The sequence below is a fragment of the Phacochoerus africanus genome, chromosome 3 (assembly GCF_016906955.1).
Source record: "Phacochoerus africanus isolate WHEZ1 chromosome 3, ROS_Pafr_v1, whole genome shotgun sequence".
Classification (NCBI taxonomy): Eukaryota; Metazoa; Chordata; class Mammalia; order Artiodactyla; family Suidae; genus Phacochoerus; species Phacochoerus africanus.
Window position 1 is genome coordinate 74,155,509 of NC_062546.1, and position 15,146 is coordinate 74,170,654.

Here is a 15,146-nt window from a genome sequence, read left to right on the forward strand (position 1 = left end):
ATGTTTTGCACTTTACAGTTTTCACTTTTTAAATAAACTATTTTTTAAGAAAAAAGGCCCTTGAGAGAATAATTTATATTATTAATCCATTTATTGTGGTAACCATTGCTACCATATGACAGTCAGGTGCTAATTCAGATGGTAGGTAGCGCCACCTAGAGTATGTTGTTTTATGATAGACTAAGTCTGCGCCTGGGACTCAACAGGAAAGAATGTTAGAATCAGTTGTGATGTCTGCCATGGAAATGAAAGAGAGGAGAGGAAGAGTGGTATTCCTTCCCTGCTGTAACAGACAGATTAGAGTAAGTACTGGGGTTAAAAAGAGAAGTGATAATGGGAGGACATGGCTATCAGAGCACGAAAATCTGTAGAGCATAAAAGTAAAACCCAGTGGAGGACTCTGGGCAACCAAGAAATAACATGAGGAATGTGTCTATGGGATGGGTGTGTGTGTGTGTGTGTGTGTGAGTGAGAGAGAGAGAGAGAGGAAAGGGGAAATTGAAAAGTCATATCTACAAGAAAACTGAATTTTTTCCCACTTTTGCCTAGGGTCATATTTCTTTCAAACCCTGTCTGTTGTTTGGGTTCTTCATGCCTCAAACACTATCTCCATCAAAAGTGTCTCCATAGCTGTCCTATGACTTACAAAATTTTTTCTATCACATTGCTGCAGAAACTCATTTTTTTTCCATTCCCCATTCTACACCACTTAGTGTTTTCATTTTTTTCCCTCTCACACCAGCTACTTTTATTCTTATACGTGAATGAAATTAGTCATAACAGCAGCTCTCTGAGCATATAATCATGCTGAAATGTGGCAGAAATGCAAATGAAGTGTAAAGCTTGTTTAGCATAAAAGAAAATGGATGCCCCTTTCCAAATACTGTAATGTTCTAAATATAAACCTTATTGTTCATAAATCTTCTATGATGAAGTTTTGAAGTTATGCTGTTTCATCCATAGGGTTGACTTTATTTTCAGGCCAACAGGATTCTGTTATGTGAATAACCATGGTGAGAGCGTGAGGGACAGTGCAAGTTCTAATGATTATTCAAGCAATTTAATGCAACTTTGGGGTTAAAGTACAAGTATTTGTCCCCTTGGATTACAAATACATAATACTTGAATATTTCCTATTGCATACTTTTTATAAGATCATAAAAACAAAGTTGTTAAAAAAATATGAAAATTTAGCAATGATTTCAGTGTTCAAATATAATTAAGAATGTAAACATTTCAAGTGGCCAATGCTGTTTGCACTGATAAGAGTTCATGTTACCTGAACTATTGCCTTCTTCCTCAAAGGAAACAAAAACAAAGGCAAATTTTTGTCTCTAATGCTTCGCTTTTATCATGAAGTAAACAGGCTCTGTATTAGGTACTTTTTGTGGCTCCATATAGATTATATAGATCTATATAATAAATATTTTAAACTCTTGCTTTTTTGACATCTAAAAAAGTGATATTCTGTGGGGTCTTCCTCTAAACTATATCCCCTAAGGATTTGGACCATGGCTTTAGATTTCAGTCAGCCATTAGCCTAGTAAAGCCTTAAAAATTAACCTCTCCACTTACAAACATAAGGAGAATCATACTGATTGAAAAGTATATATATAACCTGTGGTACAAGCATAGCTGTGGAGGAGTTCTTTATTAATCAGAAAAAGGCTAGCTACTATTACGAAATTCTAATATTTAGGAGTATAATACAAAACAAATTTACTTGGCCTGGTAACATTCTAACATAAGTATTTTGGGTTATTGGTGCTCTGAGAGGACTTTGCTCCATGCAGTCATTCAGGGACCCAGGAGAATGGAAATTCTGCTTTTTCCAAAGTAGGACTTCCATGATCTCCCTGGAGGAGGGGGAGGCATCAAACAAAGATACAGAGGAAAGGGGAAAAGAGGGTGAAGGCACACCTGCTTCTTAATCACCTTGATCCAGAAGAGACAGACAGAAGAGGCTTTTGTTCCTATTCTCTTCCTGAGAATTACTCACATAGCTATACCTAGATACAAAGGAAACTTGAAATACAGTCTGTGGTGAGCACTCATTTGCCAGCATTAATTCTTATCATGAAAAGAGAGTAAAATTTTTGATAGACAACAATTTTTGTCATAGTCATTTATTTGAATAAATCTGTGCTTTTAATGATGTCTGCTTATATTATCTAGTTGGGTAACTAGTATCACCAGTCTATTAGTCTTTCAAATATATACTGAATTCCAAACAAGTGAACTATAAAAATGAACATAGTGATAGCTACACAGTTTAGTATAGTTGTCTCTAGCTAGACAAGCCCATTTCAATTAAAATTAAGTAAAATTAACAAGTCCTCAGTCATACTAGAGATATTTTGGTTTTCTATAGCCACGTGTAGCAAATCACTAATTTATCTATTGATCACAGAACATTTGAATCAGCCAGAAAGTTCTATCTGGTAATGTTGGTCTATAGGTTTGTCTTTCTTATGCTCTCATCAGGTTCGTTGTTCTTAATTCTGGAACCCATAATCTCTTTTTCTTCCTAATAATTTATTCTCAGAATAATTGCTTCATTTTCTGTACTTAATGTCAGAAGCAAGCTTTCAACAAGGCAGTTGAGATGAGGAGGTGAGGGGCATAATTACAGTTCATTGTGAAATTATATGAAAGATGGTGCTGATAATTTGTATATATATATATATTTTTATTTTATTTTTTGGTCATGCCTGTGGCATGCAGAAGTTCCTGGGCCAGGGATCAAGCCTATGCCACAGCAATGACAGCATTGAATCTTTAACCATTAGGCCATCAGGGAACAAAAAATACAACAAATACAAATGTATTTGTTTTAATTTCTATATTGATGACAATTGGTGATTTTCTTACACTGTTTTAGAAAAATAGGACTGTAAGGACTTTAAACTCACATTATTGTACAAAACTTTCCAAGACTTTGTATAGTAACACTGGGTAGCTACACAATAAGCTTTCCCACTAAAAAGTGAATATTCTCCATGCTCTTCCCTTTTGTTCTAGCTGCTGCATGCCAGGGACACTTTTACTAGTTTATTGCCTGTTTGCTATGAAATAAGTACCATTCCTGATCACTCAAGGACACTTTCTAGTAACTCAGCAATATGAAACCCAGCCTCTGTCTCAGATTCTATAAATGGTGATGCTCCCATTTGTCTCATTTATAGTAGAGAGGGGATATTTTCAGATGTTCAGTGATTTGGACTATTGTTTCAATTATGCAAGGTGACCTCAAATATAAAGAGGTTTCATCTGTTATTCCTTTTTTGAAAATATGTTAATGAGGTCACATGGAAGAACACAAATGACAAAATAAAACCCAATTATAAGAAGTGGAAAATCATATCAAAATTAATATTCTTCTGGGAGTTCCCTTCATGGCTCAGCAGCTGAGGAACCCAACTAGGATCCATGAGGATGCGGGTTCGATCCCTGGCCTCACTTGGTGGATTGGGGATCTGGTGTTGCCCTGAGCTGTGGTGTAGGTTGCAGACACAGCTCCATCCCACATCGTTGTGGCTGTGGCCTAGGCCAGTGGCTGTAGCTCCAATTCAGCCCCTAGCCTGGGAACTTCCATATGCCACAGGTGCAGCCCTAGCAAGCAAAAAATGAAAGAAAAAAATTAATATTCTTCTGATAATGGGCATGATGATCACTGTCATTTTTTAAGCTTGGATTTGCATGGCTCATACTTCAGGTGTAATTTTTTTTTTCTTTTGATGCAATTTGGTGAGCCATTCTGAGGTAGTTTTTTTTTTTTTTTTTTACTTTAACATCTGTATTTTACCAATAACTTCACCCAAGCAAGTGAGAATGATTCTTATGGAATATTCTCATCTTTATCACTCAAATATAAATGTGTTGTATTTCTCAACATGTAATTTAAAGGGAACCATTGATTAATTTGAGAGGAAATACTCAAGAGAACTGAAAAGGATATTGAGTATGAAGACAAATAGAAGCAAACAAGGGTTCTTGTCCTGGCTCCGAGAAATCTGAGAAGGGGCATTATAAGTTTTCAACATGTTTGTATGGGATTCTCCTATTTTGTAATTTCTAACACCTAAAATGTGACAAATGGAGTTCCCTGGTGGTCTAGCAGTTAAGGATCCAGCATTGTCACTGCTGTGGCTCAAGTCCTGTTGTGGCTCAAGTGCAGTCCCTGGCCTGTGAACTTCTGCATGCCACAGGCACAGACAGAAATAAATAAATAAATAAAATGTGACAAATGGGTGGAAATTACTTGTATATAGATTTTGCATTAATGTAATATAATGTTTCCAAATCTCTGTTTTTGTTCAGGCAGAGATTACATTTCAATCTATTAGGAAATTTTGAAGAATTCATTTCTTGGTTTTCTTTTACAAATTTCTAACTCTATGCTTTCTTCTAACTGAGGGATACTATGATTAATCAATAACTGTGCGCTAACAGACAATTTTGGGCAATATTTAAAGAGAAATAAACGCCTAGGTGGAATCAACTACAGATATTTAATTTTATCCATTGAAGTAAAATCTATTCTTATTATTTCATAATTAGTAACCTAAAAAATAACTACTTCACAGATATAATTGATTTTAACTTTGTGACTCTCTTAGACCTTAAACCATCTTTTTCAAGAATCAAAAAGTTCATCCCATTGGTTTGTCTGTTTTCTGTTCCTTTAATCTTCATTCAGTTTACAAAATTGGCCTTTTATGACTTACCAGAAAAAAATCAGTTTCTTTTGGTTTTTGTATTCCCTGTTCTTTCCCAGTTTCCTCTAATGTCAGAAGAAAAGTAGGCACACAAAATCATACATATGCATATGTATCCCCTACTGCCACACCACAAAATCAAAAAATACAAATATAAAACAATAGCAACAAAAAGCAATGTATAATTCTGAAACAAATTAGCTAGCATTAATGAAAAATGGTGGTGATCCTTTATCAGACACAGGATAGTTTTACAACCGTTCTACACATTTGTAGTCCACACAACTTTATCTCATTGGTGTTTTGAAATGTATGTTATATCAGTTGCCTTTATCAATGGTTCTGAAGGCCTCTATCACCTCTATGATTAACCTACCAGGTATTTTCATACTTTTCAATAATATTTTCATTTCAAAAGCACATTAGAAGATTTTTAAATTATCTATAAAGTGATTCCTCCCAATTTAATCTTTTTTATTTGGTGAACTGTATTTTTTTAGACACATTGTTAAATGGAATTCAAATTACTTATCCTAACCGCACCTCCTTGTTTGAGACTTTGAGGAAAATAATGTGAATTTCCCAAGAATTATGTAGAGAAATTTCCCCCAAATGCTATTGTAATGCAAATGAAATTCACAAATTGCTTAGTTTTCCTTGTGCATTCCAACATATTTTACTGAAAATTGATGAGCAAAATCACATTGGATTTTTTTAGTAATTGGCAATGATCCCTGATGACCCAATTAGGCATAGAAGTTGTGTTTTTCAGAAATATAATTTTAGAAAAGAGATAAGGAGATGTTTGTTTAGTACTATTCACATTACAACTGTAAAACATATTAATACTGAAAAGAAACAGCTGAGATGATAATAAAGTAACACAGCATAGTAATACACTAATACTCGTTTTAAAATATAATTTTAAATATCTCTAAAAAGTTTTTCAAGTGATATTTTCTGTAGACGTAGTATATGCTGCAATTTTACCAATATTACAATATGGAAAATACATAGCATATATGTAATTCTCTTACACAATATAGTTTATGATTGATGTGGCAATAAAAATATTGGAAATAATGAATATTTTAAAATTAGCCTTTAGGAACCACAGTGCATCCTGGTATGATGCTAAGGTTGAAAAAATACTATTCTTCACTTCACATAAAATATTCTTTAATTTGACAGTTGATAGTAATTTGATATTCTTTGTTCTTGTACACTTATAGTTATTCTTTGGGACCTATTTGAGTGTTAAACTCAAAATGATATTTGATATTGATTGTTTAAGAAACATCCAGAATAGTCAACAACACAATATCAGAAGATGTTTAGAATAGCAATAATTTAAAAAAAATATTTAAAATGAAGGAGCCACTTTCAATATAATGGTTTAGCAATATAGATTATAGAGTTTGAAACACATAAATGAATATCATAGCCTATTAAATAATTTTATGATAGGATTGTGATTTTAAATTTTCAAATGATGTTAATTCTGCTCTGAGAGGTTAAAAATAAATTCTTAAAGTTAATTTTTAAATATGCTAAATTAATTATAGTAAGGAAATAATAAAAATGCTGAAACTTGTTGTAACTTTTTACTACCAAGCTGCTAGGTGGTCCCATCTAAGCATTATGCAACATTAAAATAATTAATTCAGAATATTTCAACATTCAAAAATGTTTTAAAAATGATGTCTTTGGGGATTTCATTTGTAATGCACAGCTTGCCTTCTTTAAATTGTCTCTCCTCATTTTAGCTCCCATTCTCTATTTTCAGAACATAACACTCATTGCAATATCTTTATGTTCTTATTTTATGAAATCCCTAAAACATTTTTGCTAACTTTGTCCCCATAGGTTCTTGAGTTTTACCTCCTGTTCTTTCACATACATGTCCTTCCCACTATTAACCAGCTCCCCTTCCTAATGCAAATTAATCCAACCTGTCTGGACGGCTCTCAGTTCTTTCACTTATTCCTGTGATTTGTAGAATGTTGTCCTGGACACAGAATACTTAAAGCTTTGTCTGGTCTGGTCAGAACACAGAAAGTTGTGGTGAAAATATACATATCGTTATTTTACGTAACATAAATACAGCATACACCCTTTGTGTTGGAGGGAGTTGTTGGTTCTGCTAAGTTTATTTTCACTGTCCTGACCAGATTCTTGGGCTTATGCACTCCACTAGTGCAGAGAGCTCTTTGCAGGTGACTTATTTATTGCTGACCTAGAAGTTTCCTTGGTTTGCACAAGTGTGTGATTTGAATAATGAATAAATGAATAGAAAGGTATTGATAAAATTAATACCTACTCCCGATAAAACCGGAAATGAAAAACTGCAATGAATTCATTAATTTAGCATTTTCCAAACTTTTGGACTTATTTTCATGATACCTATTCACACTTCACAAAATTTTAATATATATTTTTCCATTTAATTTTTCACCAGCTTTTGTTCAAGTTGTCTTAGGTGATAAGGTTGTCAATCAAAAATTATCCCTACATAAAACTTAATAGTTTTCATTTATCTGAACCAAAGCAGATGCAAGAGAAATAAGAACAATTGAGCAAAAGAATTGTTAAGTAATATTTTATTTCTAACTTAATAAATGAGACATTTTAGAGCCTAAAAATAATAGGAGTAAATTGAAATTTATAAAATAGGCTTTAACTTTTTTAGACCACTATGTTAATTTTTAGCATTCCTCAAACATTAATGTAGTAAATATTTCAGCTTTAAAAAGCCTTGCATAAATATAACACAGAATAATGAGTGGATTTTACATGGAATATTGACTGCATTATATCCTGACTCAAGGAAAAGAGAATAAAAATACTTCAAAAACTTGACTTGTGAAAACTTTACAGTTTTCCTAGACTAAGGTCTTAACAGTTGAATGCCTCAGAGATTGTCTAATGCCTTCAGGAGGCCAAAGAGATCTGGCTCTATTTCGTCATTGCTGAAGATATACTCAGAATAATCTCAGCTCACCACAGTTTAAAGCCTGGTCGCTCTCAGGACTCAGTGTCAACTGGTATAGATGCAGAGAAAAAGACAAAATAGCCACCTACTCCAAAGCTTTGAAAGTGGGTCAACGAACTGTGTTAATGCGGTACAGCTGCAGCATCCCTAAGACACTAAAAGGAGAGAAAGGAATAAAAAGAATTAGAGCATGCTACCCTATGGTCTCTCTTCCTTTAGTACATTTATATGGTCTGTTCTGTTGCTTTGCCTGAATTGAGATCTGCTGAAAATTGAGACCAGATGCAGAGTCTTAAAAGATAATGATTGTCTTCCTCTTTTTATGGAGAAGGCAAGGGTTACTTTACTAACCAGCAGGCAAAGAAACCTTAGAACTTTCAACTAAATCCATGAAGACAAAAAATATGAATGGACATACACTTAAACACAACTGTTTCCTTTAGAAAGAAAATGAAATTTTACTACATGTAAATTTTCCTAGAACAAGAGGCCATTTTGGTCAGGAACTTCACAGTAAGTGACCAGGATCGGATATAGCTGTTTGTCTATTAGTCACATTCAATCAGTAATCAAAAAAAAAATATGACCAGCTATATGCCAAATGTTTCTAATTTAATTCTTATAGGTGAAGTTAATACCTGTGTAGGTATAGAGCACATGATGCAATGTTACAAGACATTAGCTTGAATCACATTATAATGAGATGTGATGAAATATGATACATCACATCAAAATAAAATGAAAAAAGCATTGGATATATCTGCAACATAACATTCAATACTAAGTATGTATAAGGGGGGAAACAAATTATGGGAAGTCTGAGTAAACTGAATGCAAATAATTTGAATTTATTTACTGATCAAATCTTCACTCTAGTAACACTCAGCAGAACTGCTGTCATTAATAGTCAGGGCTTAATATTGCTGCCATTTCAAATTGCACTGGTTGTAAAATTGCAACACTAGTTGTTAGGCTAGATGTCATTCTTTTTCCTTTGAAAATGATTGATATTGGTTCAGGTTTTTTTATCCACAGAACCACCAAATAATGCAGGAGGCTAGTTTTTCAAGTAGAATATTTTAAAATTTTATCCTTCCTGTATTTTTCCACATAAAGTGTGTTTATATTTAAATACATTATCTTAATAATGCGCTGACATTCATTCTCTGGCCCCAGCCTACTGTCTCCCGCTTGCTTCAAGCACATGTTCTCAGCAACCAGAGGCTGTTGTGTTTAACTTAGGATAGGCTTTCTGAAAACTCAAAAAGTTAGAGGCCTGTTATGCATTACTATCTTTGCAATTATTCACTAGAAACACTAAATCCTCATGAATCAAATTCTTAGACCTTTGATCTCTGACACTAGGTGAGAATAATATGAGGCACAGAGAGAGGAATTAACAGGTGGTATTCACTATCTTTTTGTCATTCCCACTCCAGCCTGACATAGAATTTGGGATATCAACTGTTGGAGGGTCTCAGAGCTGCAACAGGACAGCCAAGAAAGAAGCTTAGTACTTAGCCTATTCTGGGTATATAGTGTTTCAGTCAGCCCTTTCCAATTTCAGAAGAAAGTTTTTGAATATAAAGTGTAGAGATTGTTCCACAGATTTTGTTCAATGATATGTGTTGAGAGTCTGTTTGTATCTTCTTCTAAGTAGTAACTTGAGTATAATTGATCCATGTTTCTCAATGAAAATTTACCTATCAAGGCATAACTAGGACATTCTAGTGAAAGGGTGGAAAGTCAAATTAGATAATTTCTTCCCAGAATGCAAAACTTTATTATTAACTGGTTTCAACATGAAAATGAGTGGATACACATAGAAACATGGACAGTATCTTGCCTAGCAGACAGGGTGGGGAAGGCAGGCAGGAGGAGGTTGGCCTAGGAGATTCCCCTCTCTGCCCCAGCAGAAGTGGGATCCCAGGGACAGAGCTGGTTTCCCTCCACTACCCCACCTAGGGAAACCCAGGACTGCACTTGAGGGCTGGAGTTGGAGCAGCCTAGGGCAAGGTGGATAGAGGGGGCCAGGATGGGACCCATCTAAGCTGACATCATGGGGGGGCAACATGGGCTGAGGGTTCTGCAGATAGGACATTACCTACCAAGCAGAGATGGGCAGCAGGAAGCTACTCATCATCTGCTTAGTGTCCTTAGGGCTCTGGGAGTTGGCAAAGCTAATGAAGAAGCAGTAGACAGCAACCCAAGTGCACCACTGTGGCTTGAGCATGAGGCCACACATGCTTAAGATCATGGCAAACAGTTTCATGTACTCCAGTGTTAGGTCATCCAATGCTGGGTTACACTCGCTCGGCGGGGCCTTGCACCTCAGCACTTTGTTGGGCTCCATGGGTCCAACATATTGTTCGTGGACATAACCAGTCAGAAGTCGCACCTCTTCCACTGTGGGAGTTGCAGCTTCTAGAACATATTTTTGAGAGATGATTGACAGAGTGAGTTTCAACTGATGTGAATACAGTTTTATAAAGGATAATTTGATATTCTTAAAATATTAGTAGGAGTTATTTACATCCTTAGAACAAATGTATCATTGAGTGATTTATTAAGTATTAATGTATGGTTTGTAATGTTTAAATAATTGAAGACTCTATGACAATATTTACTTAAAACGTTATAAAAGTATTATTATCTTCCTAATCTTGGATTTTATATTGTGTTGCACAAACATTCATTTAATACACAATTCAGCTATTTTGTAATTTTCTTATGGCATGAGTCTAACTCAGATAAGAACTCCTTGAAGTAGGCATCAGTATCTGGATCATTTTTGCATCCCCAGTGGCTATCTTAGCGCCTAGAATGTTGTAGAGTATTGATAGTCATAGGTTAAGTGTGAATAAATGCAAAACAAATGTGACTAATGAGGAAAAGAATAATAAAATCTGCTTTACTTTTCCTTTTGATCCATGAGATACTACGTATTTTACATAGTTATATACACATAACATATACCTCTGGACAAAAGTCGTCCTACTTATTATTCTCAAAAATACTGCTACTGAATTCATGTCATTTTTAATTGTTAATCAATAAAAAGTAGCCAAACACCCAGTTTCTTGAGGCTAAAATTTCTTTATTTTTCATTTGGCATTGACATAGATTTTAATCGATAGGAAGTTACAAAAACACATTATATTACACTCATTTATAGATTTAAAAAGATACAAACTAAGCATGATATTAAGCTATTAACAAGTGTTCTTTTCATATGTAAATTCCCACCATACTTAGAAAAGAATTTGCTGTTTCTTTCAGGGATTTGTAAATCAATGAAGTCTATTAATAGATCCCTACCAAATAGATACAATATGAAGTTTAAAGAAGTATACATAATTTAAAAGATGAGAAGTATCTTTAGCATAATGATATATCTGCAATTTGTGAATTGTAAAAATAGTCATTTAAATATTTCTTTGATTAAAAATTCAATTAAATTGGAGTTGCTGTCATGGCACAGCAGAAACGAATCTAACTAGGAACCATGAAATTGTGGGTTCAATCCCTGGCCTCACTCAGTGAGTTAAGGAACCGGTATTGCTGTGAGCTATAGTGTGGGTCACAGATGCGGTTCAGATCTGGTGTTGCTATGGCTATGGTGTAGGCTGGCACCTGTAGCTCTGATTTATACCCCTAGCCTGGAAACCTCCAAATGGCAAGGGTGCGGCCCTAAAAAAGAAAAAAAAATCAATTAAATTTATTAGCCTATGAGGATTTATCTACCTGAAAGTAGAAAAAAATTGTTGGAGTTCCCGTCATGGCACAGTGGTTAATGAATCCCACTAGAAACCATGAGGTTGCAGGTTCGATCCCTGGCCTTGCTCAGTGGGTTAAGGATCGGGTGTTGCCATGAGCTGTGGTGTAAGTCGCAGTGGTGGCTCAGATCCTGCATTGCTGTGGCTCTGGCATTGGCCAGCAGCTACAGCTCCAATTGGACCCCTAGCCTGGGAACCTCCATATGCTGTGGGAGCGGCCCTAGAAAAGGGAAAAAGACAAAAAAAAAAAGCAAGAAAAAATTGATTATTAAAATTATAAAGGGAATATCTTTTTATCAGAGCTAAATATTGATACTTTAGTGGATTCAAGTTGGATTCAAACACTAAATTTCTTATAAATTATAATATTAAACAGAAACTAAACAGGATACAATTTCTGTTGAAACATGAAATTTTTAAAAAGATGAATCTGGAATCTTTTTGCTTCAAGGTAAGTAAGCTCAGAACAAACATTTTAAAAGCCCAGCTTTTGTCGCATAGGCTAAATATTTCACAGGTGTGATTAATTGCAGGCACAATTTTCTGCACCTGCATTCACCTGCGTGTGGATTTAATTAGTCATCAGCGCCTAACTTTGAAAATACAGAATTTGAAAATAACACCTGGAAATTTCTGCTTCATTTGACATAGAATTGAAAGAAAGTGTCCTTAGCAAATACTTAGAAATTTCTGTAGTAGATGTTACATTTTTTAAAAGGAGTGAGGAGAGTAAATAGTATAAATAATCAGTTTTTAAACTATTTCTGCTAATTTGAAAAGAATTACTTAGTAGATGATATGTCTATGTAATAATAAAACAATTACATAAAACTTTACTTGGTCCAAACATTTAGTTCCTTAATCTGAATCAGTGAACACATACTTTAAAAAAAATCTTTAAAAATCGAACTCATAAAACATTCATTTGTGGTAAAATCTTGATGATTATCATATGCATTCTAAATAAAACTACTGTACACTGTCACTATTCAAGAATAGTTTGTATTGGGAGACTGATTCACATTCATTTGTTTAGATAATTGCAATCATCACGCTATACATACTAAATGAGTAAGTCTAGGCATGAAAACACGAGGAGAATATTTCCACCAGCTTAATTTTCTCATTTTAATAAATCTGAATCAATTATGATGATGGTGTGAATGAAAAGGAAAAGTGAAGGGATTATTTAAATTTTAAAGAAGGAAGGACAGCAATAGGGATAGATGAGTATAAGGGGTGAAGAGTGGCTCCTATAATTTCTAGCCAGAAAAATGAATGGCACTGACAGATTGTTAGTTCCAAAAGTAGAACTGTGCAGGGTTCAGTAAATATATGAAATAATTTTGAGAGGGAAGGAGGAAAGAGAGGCTAGAGGAAGAAAAGGGAAAAATGTAAAAATTTATATTAAAGATAATAACTATGGCTATGTGTTATAACATTTTTACTGGTAACCTGATGCTAAGTCCAAACAACATCTTTTACTGATGCCTTTTGGGCTCTCTGTAATATAAATCATCATACCAATTCATTCACTTATTAATTTTTAATGTTACCATCGGCAAAAACCCTCTGGGTGCCTGTACATAATTACCAAAATAGAATACGATCATAAAATGAATAGAAGCTAAATTCAAAATTAAATAAAAGCGGGTCACCTCCACATTAGGAAAGGCCCTGATGTTGAACAAGCTAAGTCATTATCAAACTAGGAACAGATGGCCTAAAACAAAGGGTATATGAAGACAAGGATGTCCTCAGGACAAGGTGTCTTTTATGGAGGCGAAAGGGAGCTTCCATAATATAAGAAATATTTTTTATCTGTGTAACCTTAAGGGAATACTATTTTCAAGGATATTTTATTCATTTTGAATTCACCAGTGAGCATATCCTTCTCAATTACCCCAAGAATACATGTGTGACATATCAGTTAAGAGCCACAAAGTTGATATTTGAGATGTTTTTACCATATCTCAGTTTATTGGACAGCTGTGCAGTCTCCCTGCTTAAAGGGATTTTGAGACTTTAAAATTTCTGAATTGTCAGTTGCAAGCTAAGGCCTTTCTCCTCTGATATTTACAATGCATTGTCTGCCCAGATACTGGGTTCAGTCATTCAGATAAATAAGTCATAGAGAAGGTTTTTTTTTTTAATTATTTTAAAATTTTGTTTAAAAAGAATCTGAGAGAGAATGGATATGTGTATATGATGACTGGGTCGCTTTGTTTTACAGGAGAAATTATCACAGCCTTGTAAATTAACTATACTTCAATAAAACTAAAAAAAATTTGTTTTATTTTTCAATAATTGGTAGCTTTTTGGTTTCAATTCAGGTTCTCAGAAACTTGGCTCTTCTATCAGCCTCTATGATTCCAGCACAAATAGCAATATAGACATTTTACCTAGCATGAGATTTTCATAAACCAAGGTAGTTATAATGTGATTGACCAACTAGATTTCCTGATTTTCCTTTTTCTTTATTTAAACATCATCCAAATCTGGAGCTATATTTTCAAGAGCAGAGGAGGACTGTGGTCACAGATAAACAGAGTTATTTGTAATTTCCATGAGGGACTGACTGCTTTCTTGGCTGAGGACTCTTTGATTTAGTTGCACTTTCTCTTCTTTCTTTGTTCTCTTTGGAGATAGGGACTGTACTGCAGACAGAATTGCAAGGAAAAGGCTAAAGGTGATGAAGAAGACCTAGTCAGTATAGAATGGAATAATAGTATTTATGGTATTTTTTTTCGAATTTGATCAGCCTGTTTATTGCTTTGAGTTTGCAGTATGATAAAGTACTTTGCTATATATGTTATATGTATTTACATACATTTATTAGTGAGACATAAAACTAAGTATAGAAGGGATAGCTGTGATAAGAGCTTTAAGGAAGATTTTTTTAATGTACTGAAGGGCAACAAAGAATACACAAACAACGATCACATAAAATTTTGAACTGAGAAAACTGAGAATGAAGTGATTTGGATGGGTAAGAGCCTTGAAGGTAGAGTATAGGGAGAGCTGTCCCAGGAGGAATAGACTGCAGTAAAAAGATAAATAAATAAATAAATAAACAAAAATGTGCTGAAAGGCTGAAAGGATCCTGTTAGTGATAGGGACCAGGGAATAGCAGATTAGCATGGCTGGAATTTATAGCTCATGGTTGGGGAGATAAGCCTAGATTGAAGTAGAGAAGATGCAGGAAGTTTATACACTCCTTAGAAAGCTCTTATGACTTGATGGGAGTAGCGAGTGTCTATTATAGTAGACAGGAGAGCAGAAATCCAAGAATCATGGAAGGCAGAACTCGGTGACTTGCCATGGTTGGTCAATGACAGGAGAAGCTGATTATCATTCAATTATTATGAAAGTTTATTTAGGTCAGTTATGAAGTCATTTTCAAAGGTAAAGAAGTCAATAAAAATGGGAGTTCCTACTGTGGCACAGTGAGTTAAGAATCCACCTGCAGGAGCTCGGGCCACTGTGGAAGCATCGGTTTGATCCTGACCTGGTGCAGTGGGTTAAAGGATCTGGCATTGCTGCTGCTCCAGCAAAGGTTGAAGCTGTGGCTGGGATTCAGCCCCTTACACTGGGAACTTCCATATTCCCCATGTACGGACATTAGTAAGGAAGAAAGAAAGAAAGATGAAAGGAAGGAGG

The 15,146-nt window shown here is 34.7% G+C and overlaps 2 protein-coding genes across 2 annotated transcripts in view; one reads left to right on the forward strand and one right to left on the reverse strand.

The window, feature by feature from the left end:
• Nucleotides 1–15,146, forward strand: part of LRP1B (LDL receptor related protein 1B) — a 1,901,444-nt gene that overhangs the window by 143,047 nt on the left and 1,743,251 nt on the right. The window lies entirely within an intron of this gene.
• Nucleotides 9,815–10,063, reverse strand: LOC125122971 (PAT complex subunit Asterix-like). The gene has a single exon (XM_047772015.1). It carries the CDS (start codon nt 10,061–10,063, stop codon nt 9,815–9,817), a length of 249 nt encoding a protein of 82 aa, XP_047627971.1.

Bases quoted from the DNA above. Each gene is read 5' to 3' on its own strand.
- LOC125122971 (XM_047772015.1), bottom strand. From the start codon at position 10,063: ATGGAGCCCAACAAAGTGCTGAGGTGCAAGGCCCCGCCGAGCGAGTGT.